Here is a 20,899-nt window from a genome sequence, read left to right on the forward strand (position 1 = left end):
AAACCTGGATCACAGAATGGTTTGAGCAGGAAGGAACCCAAAGGATCAGAGTCCCAGTCCTGAGTGAACAGAAGTGTAAATGCAGGGTGGAAGGCGAGGCTGTGGCCAGGATGGAGCCTGCAAGGTTTGCCAGAACACAGATTTGGTGCAGCTGGACATGGGAAGTGTTGGGAGAAGAGGCAGTGAGTGCACAGCCCCGAGGCTGCCAGAGCTCCAGGAGAGCTTGGACGCCACTCCAGGGATGCCAGGGTGGGATTGTTGGGTGTCTGTGCAGGGCCAGGAGCTGCACTGGATGATCTTTGAGTCCCTTCCAGCTGAGGATGTTCTGTGGTTTACAATGCACACAGCAAATAAATATCAGGGCAGTAAAAACAGAGCAGTGGAGTCTTAATAATCCTACACTAAACAAAACTCAGAGAGCTTCCCCTTGCAGAAACAGCTCCTGCTCTGGCTTTACTGGGACTGGAGCTGTGGCCAGGGTCAGAGCCCTTCCCTCCCTTTGATTGCTGAGCCTTTGCTCCTCAGGCCAGAGGCTACTGGGTGACAGAGGTGTCCATCCCCTCCCTGCCTGCTGTCAGCCTTTCACTGCTCAAACCCAGTCACACACAGCCTGCTCTAAACAAGCACAATTAATAAAGCCTATCTAGACAACATCTGACTCTCATTAAAGGAAATGTGTTGAAAAAACAGATCCCAGGTTGGCTGTGATTTATGGCCTGGGCCTGCTATCCTTCACAGGCACTGGCGAAAGCTTTTGCAAAGGGCCAGAACATAAACTACTTAAGGAAACTCAGTAACCATGTAAAAAGGCTGGAAGGGTCAAATCAGACAAATTAAAGAGAGGTGGAGATGCAGGCCCAGGCTGGCTGTCCCCCAGCTGGGGCCACCTAGGTAGGCACAGAAGATCCATGTTCATATTTCTGCTGTGGAATTTGACTTGAAATTCCTCCTGTGCCAGTGTCAGAAAGTGTCACTGCTCTTTTTCTGGCTAAAGTGTCCAATGTGTGTGGCAGTAAGGAGATGGAAGGGTCAGTGGTCTGGTGGATTCTCTCAGGAGTGTCCAATAAAACATCAGTGCATGAGATCCTGGGTGATCACAGAGTTAATGGTGCTTCCTATTTCCCTTGGGAGTTTTGAGTTCATCTCTTTGCAAAGAAACATGGTGCACTGGATGAATTTAGCTGAGTTCTTCCAGATTTGCTCAGAGACTGCTCTGAACTTGTCCTGGGGGAAGGTGTCTGCTGAGAAAAACTGCTCTCCTGCTTGCTTTGACAGACAAAATGTTCTTGCAGCTGGACCTTCTTGAGCTGTGTCACTGATGTGTCAGGGCAGAGCTGTGGCTGTGGCACTGCAGGAGCTGATGCTGCAGTTGCTGCACACTCAGAGCTGTTGTGTTCAGTTCCATGGAGCTGCTGTTGCCTCCCCAGAGCTCCAGCATGGGCAGTTGGCAGTTCTGGTTTGCTGCCCTGCCCTGGGATCACCCAGCCTCTTCTCTTTGTGCATGGCCATGCAATGGAAGTGCTGGACTAGATCAGATGGACAGGGAAGAGCTGCCAGGCAAATTGTGGCACAAAAATTAATATTTTATTTGTTTCTCTGCATATATGTTACATTTGGTCCTTTTTCATCCTTTGACCTTGGATCATTTACATTAAGCTTTTACATGAAGCTAACAATGGATGAAAGGAAAGTGATCCCGGGAGGGGGGAAGTGCCTTGTTTGGAGTCTGAGCAGGTTGAAGCATGAACTGCAGATGTGATTCTCAGTCCCTGGGCCTGCCTGTGTGCTATGCCCCATTGCACTGCAAGGTTGAAGTTTCTTGTAATAGCAAAATATGGTCTTGAAAAAAAAACTGGCTGCAAAGACTTTATTTGTTTAAACAAAGGCTTTGTGATTCCAGAATTCTCCCCCCTTTCATATGCTATAAACCACCTCCTCTGAAACACAAATTTTGGAGCAATCCATCAAGAAAAAGAGAGACAGAGCCTTGATCCCTTGACTTCAGTTGAGCTGTGCAATTTATATCTACTGAGCATCTGGCTGTGGGGAAACCAAAAGCTCTTTTACTATTCTGCAGAGACTCTGGGTGTACAAATGAGTGTGGGCTGTCAGAGCTGAGAAATGGGGCAGAGGTGCCAGGAGGTTTCTTTGCCTTTTCACACAAAACTGACCTGTGCCTCATGCTGAAAGCTGGGCTGGTTCCTCCTTTACTGCCCCCAGTGCCACTGTGATAACAGTGCTGAAATCATCAGAGCCCTGCTGGTATCAGGCAGTTACCACACTGTCCTTGTTAGGAACTGAGTGAGGAGTTTGAAGACTTGTGGGGCTTCCAGGCTTGAGAAACTGAAGTGTGCAACTATTTAATAATGAAATTATGCAAAGCAGGAGTGCCAGGGTAACAAAGCAGGAATTCCAGGTTAACAAAGCAGGAGTGCCAGGTTAACAAGGAACCTGAAGTCATCACTTTCTGCTTTAGGTCACTCTCAGGGGTGTATCCAGACTGGAAGCTCAGCTCAGATCTGGAGTGCTCAGATCATCTCCTGTTGGCAAAGCTGCAGCACTGGAGGCTGATCTTTAATCAAAGATGGGTTGAAATATCAACTTTTGTGTCAGGGTTAAGGGGGTCACAGCTGGTACAGAGTACCTTGGTTGTTATTTTCCAGCATGTGAAGTCTTCCATCTCTTCTCTGCATTAGGATTTTCCATTCCTGCAGTTGCATTCCAGCTGAAAGGAGGAATGGGAAGGGAGAGATGTGCTGGGACAGTCTATTGTGGAGACAGACTGGGTGTCACAGGATATGCTGGTACTGTCTCATGTTCATTATCTCAATTATTTATCCTCCCTGCTGGAATATTTCTAAAACAAATCCTACCATGTGTTTTGAGGTTGGGATTCGTAGAGTGAAATCACAACTCCTTTCTCAGAGTTTAGCTGGAAAAATACAAATCTGCCAACTAGGAATAGAAGAGAAATAAACTGTGGTTCTGTGTAGCAACAAGTGATGGATTTCTGCAGATATGGAAAGCGTCTGCTCTGCAGTCCCAGGTCAGAGAGTGTGTGCATTTGCCCCAGTGTTATATTTGTTCCATGAGAAATAATGATGTGAGATTCTCAAACTCTTCTAAGTAACACAGATTGCTTCCACCCTGATCAGAAAATTCAGCTTCACAGTGCCAGGCCTTGGAACCAGCAGCCATCAAGATCAGACACTAAATACTTCAGAGCATCGTGCTCAGGGAAGATATTTATTAGCTTGATTTGTCACCACCATTCTCAGTGTTCCTGCAAGGACAGCTGTGGATTCCAGCCCCTGAAGAGTTCTGCAGCCCTGAGCATTCATCTCTGCCTTCCAAAGCCTTGTCTGCCTGTTGGTCAGATAAATAAATGTCACATGGATTTGTTGGCAGGACTCTTGCCTTAGTAAGGTCTTTTGCATGAAGATATCCACTTTCTGGATTATTTAAATGTCTTTTGGGCCCAGTCTAAGTACCTTGGGTGTGGATCTGGGTTTCCAGGCATTTCACAACAGAAAGGGTCAGAGATCAAATCCAGCCTGAATTTAAGTAGTTCTATTTCTGACCCAGGCTGTTTCAACATCACTGACATGAAGATCACATTAGTACAAATATCACATGCAGTGACACTGCTGGGTTCTTTCCTCTTCTGTTACTGTGTCCATTTCAATCAAACCTTTCCTATTGCAAATGCACCTGAGAGGGCTCTTTGAGATGCTCTTCAAGAGCAGAAAGAGCTGCTGGACTGGTGCTGGTTCTGAAGCCTGTCCTTCCCCTGGGGAGCTGATTGATTCATCCCTGTGCACAGGGGTGGTACAAACACCTTTTTTAATGAGCTGAGCTCTCCAGAGGGACCTGAAGTGCTCAGTCCATCTCAGAGATGGTTTCCAGGCAGTTCAAGTCAGTCTCTCTAAACCTGTGGGAGTTACTGATATCTGCAAGCCAGCAGAAGTGAGAATAGGACTCTGTGTTTTATTTGCTCTGTAACACATCTGGTGCCTCTCTTGGCTCCTGGGAGCACTGGATTTACTCACTCTTATCTTTCTGTGGGGATGAGCAAGATCAAAAGCCTGAAGCCAGTTCCATACAGGAACCAATTCCCTGTTTCACACACCACAAGCAGATCCAGACCAAACAAGCCTCATCCATTTCCTTCCCCAAAGGACAGTGCACTTATGGCACTTGCATGTTCATGGGTCCATTCAAGCCAAAAGAGATTGCCCAAGATCTATTGCAGAAAATAAAAATAAAGTCCATGTCAGTATTGACCTGTGAGGAAATCCCTCCATCTGAGTGTTCCTGAAGCATCAGATGCTTTTTCTGCAGAACGTTGTATATTATGAGGGGGAAAATCTATGTCTGGCTCCTTTGGGAAGCTACACAGCTCCTCACAGAGGGCCAGTGTGAGAATTCCTTTGGAAAGTGGATGCAGTGGGCTGCTGTTAGCATTCAAACAATCTTTTTAGCCTGTAAATCACGTGGGTGGAACAGCCCAGCTTCCTGTTCTTCCAAGCCATGCACTCAAATCTTTGCATGGCTGAGAGCCACCAGGGCAGGCATTGTGCTCCACAGAGCCAGCAAGAGACTGGGGATGGAGAGTGGAGAGGTCCCCTGGGGGGCCTTGTGCAACAGGGGACAAATCTTGTTGGGGGGACAGCAGAGCTCAAATATTGGGGTGTTCCCTCAGGGCAGAATCCATGTTCACCCATTCCTTGCCATAGAGAACCTTTGGGTTTCCCCACCATCCTCTGCATCCCTGCAGCCTCAGCTGCACCTGAGCAGTCTGTAGGGGCTCAGGAACTGTGGGACAACATTCCCAGCCCTGTGGAAGCACAAGAGTTAAATACTTCTGTGATGGTGTTCACAGGGGTTCTTGGATGAGGGAAGAAATGAGGATCTGACGCCATGTTTCAGAAGGCTTGATTGATTATTTTATGATATATATTACATTAAAACGATACTAAAAGAATAGAAGAAAGGATTTAATCAAAAGGCTAGCTAAGACTAGAAAAGGAGTGGAATGAATAACAAAGGCTTGTGTCTCGGATAGAGAGTCAGAGCCAGCTGACTGTGATTGGCCATTAATTAGAAACATCCAACATGGGCCAATCACAGATGCACCTGTTGCATTCCACAGCAGCAGATAATCAATGTTTACATTTTGTTCCTGAGGCCTCTCAGCTTCTCAGGAGAAAAAATCCTAAAGAAAGGATTTTTCATAAAAGTTGTCTGCACCACCACACCAGCGTGCACCAGTGGCAGGATAAGTGTCTCTGTCTATGACAGCAGGCCATGCTGGTTGGCAGCATGAAAAATCTTAAAACTGATTTTTATTTCATCTGCCTTCTGCATTTTGGGACCTTCATTTCACACTCTGCCCCACTGAACATCCCCAAACAAGGTTCATGTAACGTGCCTGGTGAGCTGCGCACTGGATTTGAATATTTATTTTGCTCCATAACTGATCTTGACTCACTTTTCCATGAGCCCTGGATAAAGGGATCAGCCTGGAGCTGTGTGTGAGCACACAGAGCAGCTGGCAGTGTGACATGGCTGTGTTTTGTTCTCTCTGTGACATGAGTGTGTTCTGCTCTCTCTAGAGTGCATGAACTGCACCAGGCTGGCTGACATGAGCGAGAGGCTGAACACGCTGGAGGCCAAGGTAAGGAGCTGCCTTTATTCTATTCCACCAACATTTCCAAGAGTTTCTGGCGAAAAACACATCGAGTTGGCTGGCCTGGATTGATCAGTGCCTCCTCCTCTCTCCGTGGCAGTGGCTGTGCCCCAGAACATGAGGCACTGTTTGCCCCTCGCCCTGCTCCTTCCTTCCCCTTCCCACATGGCTGCATCCCTGCCTCAGCCCAGCTCCTCCAAAATCCTGCTCAGACCTCAGAAACACCTTGCCAAGTGTTGCCATCATGTTTATTTACCACTGTTTGCCTGTCCCACCTGCCCTCCCTCTGCTCTGCTGTATTTCTTCAAGTACAATCCAGTCCTGCTTTTTTTATCCCTTTTCTGAAGGGTGGGAGGCTCTCATACATACTTTAGTGGAGACAAATATTAGGGGGAGACCTTCACATTGTGAATTTGTTTTTTTTCCCCTACAAATAGTTTTAATTTCTACCTACTGGGATTCAGATAAATTGTTCCAGTCTAGCAACAAAGCAGCTGAGTCAGCATTCCCCTTTGATCTGTGGTCCCTCCTGTGGCAGCCCACTCCTGGCTGCTACTTATCATGCTTTGGTCCCTTTAAGGCATTTACTGCTGTTATTATTCATTTACTGATGCTTATCAATGACATAAAAGAATTTAGGGAGAAACCTTTGTGGAGGGAGGTGGTGGTTGTGTGGTGTTTTTGAGGCCAGTACATGATATTATGGTAATTTGGGAATTGTTTGTGCTGAAATGAAGTCTGGAGCCTCCTCAAAGCTGGGGGTCCTCTTGCAGGGCAGGACAGAGGGACAGGACAGAGGGACCCCTGTGTGTGCAGTCCTGAGTGCAGGTGAGCCACAGGCCTGGCCTCAGAGAGATGTGAATCAGCCCTTCCCTCCCAGGCTGGACCTTGCTTTGCTGTCCAGGATTTTCTCTGTCTGGGTGACTGGAAAAGGACAAGCAGAGGCTGTCCTGTCTGTCCTGTCTGTCCTGTCTGTCCTGTCTGTCCTGTTTGTCCTGTCTGTCCTGTCTGTCCTGTTTGTCCTGTCTGTCCTGTTTATCTTGCCTGTCCTGCCTGTCCTGCCTGTCCTGTTTGTCTTGTCTGTCTTGCCTGTCCTGCCTATCCTGCCTGTCCTGTCTGTCCTGTCTGTCCTGTCTGTCCTGTCTGTCCTGTTTGTCCTGTCTGTCCTGTCTGTCCTGTCTGTCCTGTCTGTCCTGTTTGTCCTGTCTGTCCTGTTTATCTTGCCTGTCCTGCCTGTCCTGTTTGTCTTGTCTGTCTTGCCTGTCCTGCCTATCCTGCCTGTCCTGTCTGTCCTGTCTGTCCTGTCTGTCCTGCCTGTCCTGTTTGTCCTGTCTGTCCTGCCTGTCCTGTCTGTCTTGCCTGTCCTGTCTGTCCTGCCTGTCCTGTCTGTCCTGCCTGTCCTGCCTGTCCTGCCTGTCCTGTCTGTCCTGCCTGTCCTGCTATCACTCCTCCTCTGCTGCCTTGTGCTGCTCAGCACTGCTGTGGCAACTGTCAGGGTACCTTTGCTGATTCCCAACTTCTGGGACTCTGCCTGGGCCCTCCCAGGGACTCCCCTGACTCTCCTGGAGTGGTTTTGTGTCAGGAAAGAGATGCACTGGATCTTTTCAGTCTTCAGGTTCTTGTTTATTGTTACCTTATCTAGAGTTTTGCACACTGTCCACACCAGGCTCAGCACGCTGGAAAAGCACCACAGAAATGGCCAACAATCTCTTGGTACAAGGGCTTTTAAAGCTAAGCTGTCCAATTAGGAACTGACACCTGGATTATTTCCCTTTTAACCCAATAACTGATCCCAAAGAGCCCACAATCCTGACTTTTCCACCCAATTACAAAATGCCACCCAAACCCATGGAGAAGGAGGAAGAAGAAGGAAGAAGAAGAAACCCAGGACGACACCGTGCCCTCCATCTTGCTTCCATCCACAACACACTAAAAATCCTAAAACCTCAATTTCTCACCAAGTGATACACCTACACTGCTCTCCATAATCTATTTCACACTTTTGTGGATTCCAGTCTATTTTGGAGTTTAGGAAACTTTCTCCATGAATGAGGGTCAAAGTCAGTGCTCCCCTGTGGGTCAGGGCACCCCAGAGCAGACAGAGAAATATCCCAGGTCTCTGGGTTTGCACAGGTAACAAGGTGTAATGGCTGATGGCAGCTCAGCTGGGGCCTGGCAGGACTTTGGGGAGGGGGAAGGAGGTTCCACCTGCCCAGACCCCTTTGGGAAGTCAGGCAGAGAGTGCTGTGTCTCTGATTTAGTGCTGCAGTCAGGCACTTGGTGCTGTGGCTGTGATGGTTTCCCTCCTGACTTCCCTCTGCTCCCACACAGACCCAGCTGGGAGCAAGGCTCATCAAAAGGGTTCACTTTTACAGAGGAAAATGAGTTATTGCCTTCCTTTTTGAAGTACTAAAGACCATGTGTCTGCAAGGAGACCTTCTGCAGCACAGCCCAGCAAGGTCCTTATCAATCTTTTGGCTTCCACTTTGTTTGAAAAGCTGTGGATGCTTTGCAAAAATTGACTGTAGCAATGAAAGAGAGAGTGAAGCAACAGCACACGACTGCTGGTGCTGTACACAGGAGAAATGTGCTGATTCCCCCTTTTTTCAAGGTTAATTTAAGTTCAGTTTGATCTCTGTAGCAATCTAATGAACTCAGTTGTTATTGTTCAACAATAGCCAGCATCATTTAAAAGGTGCTTATGTTTGTTTGGTGGTGTCTGCATTCCTGCTCTGGATTTTGGAGGAAGATTCCTGTTTGATGGTCTGAATGTGAAGTTGTCTCTCAGCTGTCCACACTGTCTTCTTGTAATGTCCCATTTCACCACAACAACCTGAAGCTGTTTTGAGGAGCCCAGGAAGGGTGGGATGGGCACACACATCTCTGCCTGTGCCAGAGGCTGTTTCCCACTGGATTTTTGCAGGTTTTTTCTGCAAAGGCAGATATGGAATTTCATCTTCCCCACAAGCAGAGCTGGATTTTCCTGCCACAGTGCTGCTCCCTCTGGAGGGAGCTGAAGTTGAGGCACTTTGCTGCTTTTGCTCTTTTGAATTTCAGCCCAGAATGACCAAGGTGAGCTCAGGGGATGGCAAGGGGAAAAAACAGCCTGAGATTTCTTCTTTTCCCACTCCTCTTCAGCTTTTATAGCAGCCCCCCTAAAAATGGGGATAAAACCAGCAATGGTCTCATCTTTCCTATTACAAGGGTGAGCTGGTTCATCCAAATTGTAAGATCAGTGTCCAAATGAGGTAATAAAAGCAACCCTCTGATTTTAGTAATATGAGAGTTGGATCAGAAGGTGAGAAGCAAAAATAAACACAGAGCAAATGGAATGAAAAACGAGTCATTAGGGACCAGTGCTTTTATTGCCCTTGGGGAGGAGAGAGGCTGAGCCATGGCTCAGCTGCAGCAGAACCAAATCCTCAGGTGCCTCACACCTTGCTGTGCTGCCCCAGGATGTCCTTGTGCCTGCAGGAGGGGTTTCTGCAGGCAGGGAGGTGAGGGCAGATGGAATCAGGCTCCATCCTCATCTCCTGTTCCCAGCTGCCACATTGTCCCCCCAGGATGGAGCTCATGTGCTCACCAGCCCCACTGAGTGCCAGAGTTCTGAGCCTGATTGATGGTGCTGAGCTGGAAATGTACAGGGCACAGCACCTGTGCCAGGGAGGATGGTGCCCACCCTGGGCTCCAGGACAAGAAATGCTGTGGACTGGAAGAAAAGCACCCCTTCCCCAAGCCCCAACATGCCAACCCTTTTTATCTCCTGTGACATCTGAGTTTACACCCCCACAATACCCCCAACCCCATGAGAGCATCATTGGTGGGACAGCAGAGCAAACTCTGCTTCTATTTCATAGCAAAGGTTTCCCAAAGAGCAAACCCTGCTTTCTTTTCCCAAAGAGCAAACCCTGCTTTTGTTTCACAGCAAAGGTTTTCCAAAGAGCAAACCCTGCTTTTATTTCATAGCAAAGGTTTCCCAAAGAGCAAACTCTGCTTTTATTTCATAGCAAAGTTTCACTCCAGCCAGCACAGCCCCTTAGTGGGAAGTGTTTTCAGCCCTTCCTGAATTTCCTGAGCCTGGTGCTGCCCTCCTGTATCACAGGACTGAGCCCAGACAAACCTGGGGAGTGCAAACAGCACTGCCCATGGCAGAAAGGGCTGGAAAGGGAGCAGGGCTGGAAGGGCTGCAGGAAGGGCTGGAAAGGGAGCAGGGATGCAGGCAGAACTGCAAGTGGGGCTGGCAGATTTGCAGGCAGATTTGCAGGCAGCTGCACACAAATTCCTGCTCATTTTCCTCTCCTATTCTCTCTAAATAAGCACCACCACAGAGCTCTGGGCAGTATTAATCCCAGGTTTGGGCTGGAGTTGGAGTGCAGTACTTGATCTGAGCTGATCTAAGCCAGCTTTATCTCCTGACACAGCTCTTGTGAAGCTTGTGGCGTTTCACTTCCAGCTTTAATGCCTGGAGATAGCATTACACATCCAGTGTCTGATTGATTCATTGTGTGATTGATAAATGACATGCATAGTTTTTGCATGAAAACAGCCCCTGTAATGTGATCCCCCCCCACAGAAGATTCTGAAAGGTTTTAAAGAAAATCTTTGTAGAGTGCAAAGAATTTGATCAATTCATTGCTATTTTTCTGAAATCAGCCCATTTATTTAGGAGAGATCACCAACAGCACCTTCACTACCTTGTCTTTGGATGGTAAAACATCATAACTTGGATCATTGTATGAAATGTTTCTGTATTTCTCTTTTCCCAGGCTGTTACATTAAATACTGGCAGCTGTCTGGGATGTTTTATGGGGTTTGTCTTTCCTTTCTCTGATAGACAATAAAACAATTCCCTGCTGGAGGGGAGGAATATTTGGAAGATAGCAAATGTTTCACGGTGCTGTGACATGGCAGAGAGATTGGGAGGGGAACCAGAACTGCCTGGCTGGGAGGCTGCTGCTGCCTCTGCAGGGTGGACATGAGCACTTGCTTGATACTTCAAGGATTTCCATGGATTTTCCATGTTCTGTATGTGATAGCTATGAGCAGGTATTTCCTTTCCTATCTGAACAGGAAGGTGGTAGTATTAGTATTAGTATTAGTATTAGTATTAGTATTAGTATTAGTATTTTTTCCTAATGGCTCTGTGCAGAATCTGTTTCTCCAGCAGTACATTGAATTTAAGAAGAATTTGGGTTGTTTCACAGGTTGCTATGTAATAACTGGCTGGTTTCTGGTAGCAGTAACAACGTGGAATCAATCCCTGTAAAATTTCTAATTTAATGCTGAGTTTTGAGTAACTTAGTGACTCAAATATCCCTAAGAATAAAATCCAGCTTTCTAACTGATTCTTACAAGGAGGAACCACGAATCAAAACTGGGTCGGCAAACTGAATTTTGTGTAACTTTGCATCCATCTCCTGTTTTTAGCTGCTCTGCAATAATCCTGATGATGAGGCAGTTTGGGTGCTGACCCTTCTCTCATTTGGGCATCCTGCAGTCTTTCAGAATGATGGTTAAAATCCTTTCCCCCTAAAGTCTAGTGATTTTTGGACCTTATTTCTTATCGCTGTTGGATGGAAGGAGCAGTCTGTCCCCCAAGACTGATCCATGTGTTTGGCCAATGCTGTAAATCGTTTGCCAGAACAACAAAAAGGCTGCAAAGGCCTCCTCATCCACCATTCCCTCCCACAAAGTCTTTTAGTTACAAGTTTGGCATTTTTAGTCAAATGGATTTAATATTTTCATAAAATAACTTCGCAAAATTCTCTTTTCCTGACACGCAACTCAAGTTTGCCAAGCAAGTCCAATGTCTACATTAGGGGATACTTTTGGTGTGTTTAATACCTGGGAACACTGTTTACAAGCTTGGATTTTTTAAGATAAAGACATTTTTGGGCAAACAGTAGGTTTTATCAAGGGAGGTGTGTGAGGAGCCCAAGGGATGTGATCAGATCCTTTTGTAATTCGGTGTCCAAAGATTTGAATTTCTACTTGATTCTAATCAGAAATTCTATGGGAGCTTCATAAGTAAAGTATCACTATGAGATAAAAACAACTTTGGGTCCTTTTTCTTTGAATTTGTACTGAGGTAAGCCAGGAAAGGCCCAATGTCCTCATCTTTTCCCTTGTTCTGCTCTCTCCCAGCAGCTTTTAGAGCTCTGTGGAGGAGAAGAGCACTGGAGGCATCTGAGCCTGCTTGAGGTGACCCCTGAGCTGATCCCAAAGGCATTGCTGGGCACAGGGGGCACTTGCTCAAGACTAAATTCACCTCAGGCTGGGCTGGTTCCACATCCCTGGTATTTCTACATCCCCAGCAATACCTGGGGCAGAGGAGTGGTTTTGAGGGTGGATGGTTATAGCTCCCATGTGTTTTTATATGGTGTTTTAAAGGCACAATGGTGAATCTAATTTCACTCTGAGCTCCCTTGTGTGCTTTGTGTACAGAATTGCTGGATCCTCTCCCCATCTGGCTCCTGTGTTAGGCTGGGGTCTCAGCAGCAGAGTAAATCCCACTGGGGAGCACATTCAGAGGAGCTCCCCGGTGCCTTGCAGGAGCACAGCCAATCCTTCCCTCCAGCTGTTCTCTAAAGCAAAGCCTCCAGGGTCTGAGGAGCTGCTCAACAGTGCCTGTGTTTGGTCTGAACTGGGAGGGCAGCTGGGCTTTTGTGTCTTCTCTGCCCTGATTCCCCTCCTGAGGGTACCTGCTGAGGAAAGAGTTGCATTTTCCATCCTGATTTCGGAAATCTGGTCTCTTTGTAGAAAGAACAGGGACTGTGCTACCTGATGGAAGCCTTTATCCATGTTTCTTTATTCCATGCATTATCTGGTGACACAAACCTCACCTTTTGCTCTGCATTGAGTCACTACAATGACATCAGCTAGTGTTCCCCTCATAATTTATCAATACAACAACCTCTCCATGCACTAATTATCTTGTCCCTTTGGCCAAAGCCTCTAAGATGTTCTAAGTTTGAAGTCACCCAGATTCTCTGGGCTGCCAGTTCCTCAGATGTTGGTGGACACTTACTGGATGTCTTTTGGCTTTTGAAACCAAGCACTTGTGTCAGTGCTGGAGCCTTGTGTTCACAGGTCCCACTTTGAGAGAGAGACCTTCCCCATCATGTTTTGTCAAACTCCCTGTTTAGATCTGTCTTGATGAATGATTAAAAAACTCTTATATTGCCAAATAATTTGCTATGAAGAAAGATCTGTCGAACAAGTTATGTAATTTACCATTATTAATCAGTTTGTGTCTCCACAAGATCAAGGGAATTTTACTTTACACTGGAATTTTTAGCTGATGAGTTGGATTCATGCAGTTTCTTTTCCTCCTTTTTAGAGAGGGATGGAAGGGAGTTAATTCCACCAATGCTTCAAGAGACTAAATATCCCCTGTTTATTAATTAATAATATTCATCTGGATTTTTACCCAAAGAAAAAAGCATTCTGAGCTCTGTCATATCAACTTTTAAATCTTTGGAAGCCTAGCTGCTCTTCCCTTGTTTCTAACACCTACCTAGTTACAGGACATCAGGAATGTGAGCAGATGATGGGAGGAGGCTGCCTTTGTGAAATCTTTTTTTTTTTGATGAGTGGGAACAACAAAAACAGGGTTCTGGAAAGCCACTACAAGCCAAAAAACGTCCTCTGACACCGAACATCTCCAGAAGATGAAAATCATCCTCCCATTTCCATTGTCCCTGGCCTGAGCTTTTGATCTGATGCAAGAAATGTGGTATTTGTCTGAAGTTGAGAAAGTTGATGCTGGCAGATGGAGAAGGAGGAGGTGTGTTGAGTAAGCTGGGCCTGAGCTCCAGGCACACAACACCCGTGTCCCCATGGAGAGCCGGGAGCACAGCGGGATCCACAGCCAGGCTTTGGGAGAGGAGCAGGAGCCAGAGCCTGCCCTGGGGCCTGGTGGGTCTGGGAGCCCCAGGGTGACCCCACAGCCTCTGGAGCTGGCCCTGAGCCTCGCTCACTTATGCTTCTTCCTCATCTAGAGATGTTAGTAAAACAATCACACAGCCTTGCAAGACTAAATTGCAGGTGAAAACCCAGCACATCTCTACCCAAACGTGGCCAACCACCCACAACTTCCAAGATGCTTCCTCACCTATCATAGAAGCACTGATAGGAATCCATGACCACGCCCTAATGGTTGCACTGGCAATCTGCAGCCTAGTCCTCTACCTGTTAACCCACATATTTACAGAAAATCTGTCATCAAGTACAGCTGATGCACAAGAAATGGTCCCCATGATGGTCCCCATGTTCTGAGCGGCTCCTGCAGCCAGCACAGCTCCTGTGTGCTGTTGGCAGCAGAGGTGGCTCCATCTCAGTCCCTTCCAGCTTCCTGACCCAGCTCAGCTGGGTCTGACCTGGGTCTGAGCCAGAGACAAACCCTCTCTTGCCAGAGGCTCCAGTTCAGCATGGCCATTTAGGCTGATTTGAGTTTTTCCTTCCATAAGTGCAAAAAGACAAAAGTTTGAGGGTTTTGCTGAGTTGAGGCTGTCTTTCAACTCAGAGTGCACATTGCAAGGTGAGGAGAAAAGGGGTTTTTGTGTCCTGCAAGGATCTGCTGTCCTGGCATCACAGGCAGCAACCATTGCCCTCCTCTCTGCCTTCCCTGGTTGGCTGGTGAGTGACATCATCCACCATTCCCCCCTTCATTTATCTGGTGGCATGAGGATCTTTTCTGCCTCCATTCTTCATGGAGGCAGAACTTTTGTGTTGGAAGTTGTAGCAGCAGCACAGGTGGGCACTGCTTGCCATGAGGATTCCCTGTGAAAACCACACATTCCTCCCTTGATGCTATCCCTCTGTCTACCTCAACCCTATTGACTAGAAAATACCAAGATTTTAGTACTGAGACTTTAATACACTGCACATTTTGCTAATTTTCTTTCTGGCTGTGAGCCTCTGTGGTATCATTTTCCAGCAGTTTACTCAGAGGGCTCAAAACTTTCTTTTTTTTTGTTTAATGAAAGTGGGAATTCTCCTCGAGTCCCCTGACTACAGCAATGGCAGCCTAAAGAAAAACAGAACGTGACAGAAAGTGGATGAATGGCTCCAGTGCTATTGCAATAATGTGTAAGGAGCCCATTTGTGCTCTGTGCTGTGTGAGCTGTGAGAGGACACTCCTTGTTGAAAGAGCTGTGTGTAGTTTGAGATTTTTGAATGTGACTAAATCCCTTGTGCTTCTCCTTCTTTAGTTTGGCTCTGCGGATCTCACGGATGTGAGAGCTCTCCTCTTTCTGCTTTATTTCTTTTGGGCATTTTTCAGTCCTAATCATAAAAACTAGAATTTCTCAGCAATTTCAAGTCTGGAGACTTCCTGACCTGTATCATTTCATGCCCAGGGAAAATAAACTTGTTCCTATGGTTTGAGCCTTAATGACTGCAAAGTATATATAGTCAATTTATAACAGCGCATGCTGGATTATCCTGTGCATGGCTTTACAGCTTTTACAGCATTTATCAGCAGAGTGCTCATTTCAAACATGTTGTTTTAATGAAAAGGATACCATTGCCACTGTTTTGTGTTGATTATGTGGTAACACATTTTTATTATCACCCATAAAAATGATTTGGAGCCATTCCACTCCAGATGCGACCTTGGGCAGAGCCACAGGCCCTTGTGCTTTGCTGGGCCCTGACCATGGCTGCAGGGATTGAACATCCCTGTTCCCACAGCTCTGCAGAACACTGGCCAAGACAGCCCCTGGGTGCCCCTTCCTCTCAGCAGGAGCATCCCAACCCTGCCCTGGCTGCAGCCCCTCTGATTTGCCACCTCCAGGGTTTATTCTGCCTCTCTACCCGAGCACATCTTGGCAACCTCCAGATGTTTGCTGGGGAAGTGAAAGGATGATATAATAAATAATATAAATTGAAGCAGAAAAGGTCTTCAGCTCACACTTGAGTCCCATGGCAGTGGAAGTTGAGCACAATTATGGTAAGGCACATGCTTAAGTGTTTGTTGAACTGATAACACGTTTCCTGGAAAGTCTGAGGAATAAATCACTGGGTAGGAGCACAGAGTACAAGAGGCAGATGGAACTGATTCCTTCCTGCCTGGCATCACTCATACCTGGTGAAGAAAAGCATTGTGACCTTACTCCATTTTGTACTCAGAAAGCAGGACTCTGGATCTGTAAATAAAGATCCTTGCAATAAAGGAAGAATTTTGCTTGTTTGCAAGAGTGAGGTTCAGTTGCCTTGCACTTAACCCAGCTCCCAGTTTAATTAGTTTCTGATTCACCCCCATCAGGCCAGTACATTCTGCAGGAAGTTCATCATTCCTGGCGCTGCTGCAATGCTGGCTCTCACCAGGCCTTGCAATAAAGAAGTGATAAACCTTGTAATAATTGCAAGTTAAAAACAAACAAGTGGAGCCAAGTCACTCTCATTTGTAATTGCAGTGTGACTTCATTATGTGAAAACAACACAGTGTGTAAAGGCTGAAACTTTTAGGGATTTAATGGAAAGTTTGAGTTTCCCTTTTATTTCCCTTATCCCTAAATTAGTATTGCTTAGGTGGTTTTCAAACAGGAAAAGATGATGCTGTAACAAACCTCAGTGTTGCATGCCTGGAAAAATGTTCCCATGTTGGAGACCAACTCCCAGTTTCATAGAGGCTACCAGAGGGCAGGGAGCAGAGCCTGAGGGACAGCCTGGACCATATGGGGAACATGGGGTCAGTTTGCCAAGGAGAGAAGGTTGTAAATGGCCCAAACACCTCAGGGATGCCTGCTGGGATGTGGGTTTGTTTGCAGGTGTGTGTTTGCAAGGCCTAGAGAGGTGTGAGTTTTAATAATATCCTATTGCTTCTAAGCAAAGCTCCTTGAGTAAATAGTCTGCTTTTTATTTTTTTTAATTGCTTCAAAGTTCAAGTACTTCAACTCTCTAAAATCTTCATCTTCTCCATCATCTTTAATTCAGTTGATATTTGTGCCTTTACAAGCAGTACTTATCCTCTGTTTGCTACCCTGGGCTTTCAGGTACAGCCCTTCACCTCATCCCATCTGTCAGTAATTCCTGATTTTCTGGCTCTGGTTTGAGCACCAGGGAAATGCTGTGTCCCTGACAGCAGCTTCAGTTCCTGCTCTCATGTTTCTCACCAGGGACACAGTCCCACGTGAGGCCAGGTCCCTCTGGAGGTATTGAAGCCGTCCCCAAGGAGGGTGTGTGTGGGACACACTCACAATTAACACAGCAGCTTCCTAATTGACGCTGATTTCCTAAAACCAATAAAACTCTTATGCCAAAATCCTGTGGCCTATAAGCAGAGTTATTCCCAGCCCTGTCTGGCGAGGAGTTTAGGACCTCCTCAGGAATTTACACTGTGTCTGAAACCATCTAGGTCAGAGATCATGGAATATTCTGAGTTGGAAGTGACCCACAAAGACCACCCAGTCCAACTCTAAAGGGAAGGGCCCATGTGGGGGCTGAACCCATGGCCTGGTTTGAAAAGACAAGTGTCTGCTAAGGAAGGCAGGAGCCTGCCTTGAAATGGAAAATGTAAACTCCCTCCCTCTGAATTGTTATAATTTTGAAATTAAGGGGCTCTCAGACAAAGATATGGGAGTAGGAATAACAGTTCTTTACTAGAGAAGAAAATAAAAATAGAAAATGCAGTAATACAAAACAAACCACAGCCAGAGTGAGAGCAGTCCCTGCCCCTGTGTGTCAGGGTGGGGTCCCAGCCCCATCCCAGGGGGGCTCAGCCCTCCTGCAGTGCCAGCTGTGGCTCTGCTGCAGCAGGGATCCTGCACAAGGGGGGAGTTTTCCTCTGCAGCTCCAGGGCTGCTGCAGATGGGCCTGGGCTCCCTCTGGCCATGCAGGGCAGCAGAAAGCTGCTCCTCTGGCAGTGCAGGGGGCAAAGGCTGCTGTGCTGTGCCAGGCTCAGATTGGATCCAGGCAGGAATGCTTGGCTCCTCCCCTGGGCGGAGCATCTCCCCATGGGATGCTGGCATTGGATCAGCCCTGCAGGGACACTCAGTGGCCATGGACAGCAGAGATCTGCTGGAGGGAGGGTTGGTGTGGGAGAGATAAAGAAAACTGCCCAATGAACACAAGATAACTGCCCTGTCAGAATTCAGAATATCCCTCTGGCGGTCCTGGACTGCCAAGATCCCTGCCAGGGGCTCAGAGACTCTGGCACAGAGCCCAAGATGCCCCTGTGGTTTTGATTATGACCCATGGAAAAAGTTACCAACCTTATATGAAGACCTGCAAGCCACAAGTTTAAGTAGAATGATAGTGAATTTATCACAGGGTGAAAAACATATTTTTAGAGTTTTTAGAATGGAGATTCAGGGGGCAAGATGGAGGGATCTGGCTGTGTCCTGCCTTTCTCCTTCTTCTTCTTGGCCTCCATCTTCTGCTCTGATGTTGGCACTTTTAGATTGGTTTAGAGTAGAAGCTCACTGTTTAACATAGGTGATAGGTATTGGAAGGTAATTGTAAATATTGTACAGGTAGTTTTTAGTATAAAAAGGTAACACCACCCTGGGGCAGGCAGAGTGGCTCTGTCTGTCCTGCTGAGCTGACCTCGGCTGGACAGGAGAAAAAGTTTTATAGATAAGATACAATAAAGAACCTTGAGACCGAGAACTGAAAAGCTCTGACTCCTTCTTCAAGCACCAGGCTGAGGAAAAAGACTTTCTAACTTATCTCAAAGTCACTCTAACCAGCTAGAAATCCCTAGACTGCCCCAGCTCTGACAGATGGCAATAGAATTCACACCCCCATTTCCAACCTAACACAACCCTGGGCTTGTGATCCCCTTGCTGTGGGAGCCAGCTGAGCTGTGTGTGTTGGTTGCCCTGTGCAGATCCTGCTGCTGGAGGCTGCAGAGAGGAGCCCAGCCCTGGAGAACAACCTGCCCATCACGGGCACCACGGCCACGTGGGACCAGGAGCTGCTGCCCGACGCCTTTCCCCTGCTGAACCCCGGCACCGTCCTCAGGAAGAACGTGGCAGCTGTTGGTAAGGCTGGCCTGCTCTCCCCAAATCACCCATCCCACAAACACCCTGCCTTTGGGGAGCTGAAAGGAGTCTGGGTCTGCTCTATCATTGGGAGCTGCAGAGGAGAGGGGTTGGGAGGTCTCTGCCCTTCCCTGAGTTCAGCCAGAGCAGAGCAGGGATGTGCTTGGAAAAATCCATTCAAGCTGCATTATGCCTGTGGCAGCCACAATTTCTGTTGGCACAAACATCTGCTGGGAGCTGGATTTGGGTCTGTTTGAGTTCTGTTAACCCCAACAGGGCCATTGTGTGTTTCAGTGGGCTTGTTTTAAGTTTTTTGAGGATTTTGAGGCCTGGACACATCAAAACATTCCTGAGAAAACTCCAGAGAGCCATCAGGATCACAGTGGGACAGTTCCTGCTTACCTACAGAGCACCAAATTGTGTTTCCCGGTCTGGGAGCAGTGCTGGGGGGTAGAAGAATGGGCTGCATGGGTCATTCTTGGTTTTATTAGGGCAAAAAACTTTCCCATGAATAGCAGCATCAGTTGCAGTCTGCTTTATATTTTCTAAATTTGCCATAAACGCAATGGGCTGTTTTATGATCCCTCTTGTGGCATGAAAAAAAAATACACTTATAAGAAAGTCTCACTGTGAGCCCACTTGGCCAGACAAATCCCCACACATTGAATTTTCTTGACCTTGCCATCTTTTTTCAAGATCCCTGCTCTCTCCTTCCAAAGCCCTGTCTGTCTGTTGCTTTGCTTACTCCCAGAGCAGTCCTTTATTCTTTAGGGCCTGGTTTGCTTTTTTCTTCTTCTTTTTTTATTTTTTTTTTCATTTTTTTGGCCCAGGCAGTTTATTATGGCAGCAGACTTGGAGCAACCAAGACAGTCCAGATGTCATCCCTGTTTATGATTTGTCATGATGCCACAACATGGAGGGAGGTTCACTAACAATATGTTCTGCAAAATATTCTCAGAACCACAGCCACAGCTGCCAGGAGCTGAATGAGAGCAGCTTCCCCAGTGTCCATCAGATGCTCATTCTGCCTTACCCATGTCATTTATTTTTGCTGTGGCAGTGGCTCTGCACTTGCTGCGCCAGCTCAGGAAAATGCTCTGGGCCTTCCATGCCAGGTCCTGTCCTCATGGAGGCTCCTCACACATGGTCCTGTTGTTTTGCAGAGATAACCAAAAACTCCACAACTTTGTGAAAGTTGTAAAGCTGGTATGTTTATTACTAGTGCTGGACCATGTGGAGATTACTCTCCTTAAAAGACATGTGTACCTTTGGGAACTTCAGGTCCCTTTTTATCTCCCTCTCAAATTGTATACATGTGCATACAATTTCACAATAGGTTCATACATATTCATTTTTATGAATTTCGAGTGACATTTGCTGCTGGTTCTTCTTTATCAGAAAGAATTCTTAGGTCAGGTTGACTGGTCTTACAGCAGCCTCTGTCTCTCTTTATCACCTTTTGTCTCCCCCCTCCTTATCTCTGTCCTTCATTAAATCAGTTTCCCTGAGCCTAGGCCTTGCAGTCAGGCTACATAGCTGTGTTTTCTGAGCACAGAGTCAAAGATGTACATTTCACCTAAATCAAAATGGATTTCTACTCTGGAGAATCTCTACTCTGTCTCACTGTGCTGCTGGGCACAGAGCAGTGGCTGCCTCTCCCCCAGGCTTCAGAGCAGCTCCCCTGCAGCACTTTGACCAGCCCATGGTGCAGGGCCAGCACCTCCCAGCCCTGCAGCAAGGCCAGGTGAGCAGTGGTGTCACCTCCTAAGGCAGGTGGTGATGTCTGGGCTGTGGGTGAGCCTGTGGTGTCAGCCAGCTTCCAGGCTCTGTGTGTGTGCTGCCAGGTGTTGTCCTTGCTCACTGTTACCCTCTGTTTTTCTGGCCTTGATTTATTTAACCTGGTGTGGAATAATAACTGTGGTGTAAGAAAGGAATCAGGAATGCACTGGAGTGTTTGGAGCCAGGCCAGGGTCTTTCAGCAATGAGAAAAAATCACTTCAGTGGCTCATTGACACTGCTGGAGCCCCTACCCAGCCTCTGTGGGCTTCAAATTCCTGTTTTGCTCAAGAGCTGTGGGGATATTTCATGGATCTGGGTCCATATTTGGCCTCCTTCCCTCCCCACACCAGTCTGTGTCCATGAGTCAAAGCCAGCCAAAAAAACTCAGAGTGGATTTTGGTGGAGTGAAGGGAACTCCACACAATTTAGGATGGAGGGGAGCTGC

At 47.1% G+C, this 20,899-nt stretch overlaps 1 protein-coding gene across 1 annotated transcript in view; it reads left to right on the forward strand.

The window, feature by feature from the left end:
• Positions 1–20,899, forward strand: part of COL26A1 (collagen type XXVI alpha 1 chain) — a 166,378-nt gene that overhangs the window by 118,857 nt on the left and 26,622 nt on the right. The window contains exons 5-6 of the mRNA XM_059487097.1: positions 5,616–5,677; positions 18,522–18,675. Coding sequence (XP_059343080.1) covers positions 5,616–5,677; positions 18,522–18,675 — 216 coding nt within the window. The remainder of the gene's footprint in view (positions 1–5,615; positions 5,678–18,521; positions 18,676–20,899) is intronic.

This window comes from Ammospiza nelsoni, chromosome 21 (genome assembly GCF_027579445.1).
Source record: "Ammospiza nelsoni isolate bAmmNel1 chromosome 21, bAmmNel1.pri, whole genome shotgun sequence".
NCBI classification, from domain to species: domain Eukaryota; kingdom Metazoa; phylum Chordata; class Aves; order Passeriformes; family Passerellidae; genus Ammospiza; species Ammospiza nelsoni.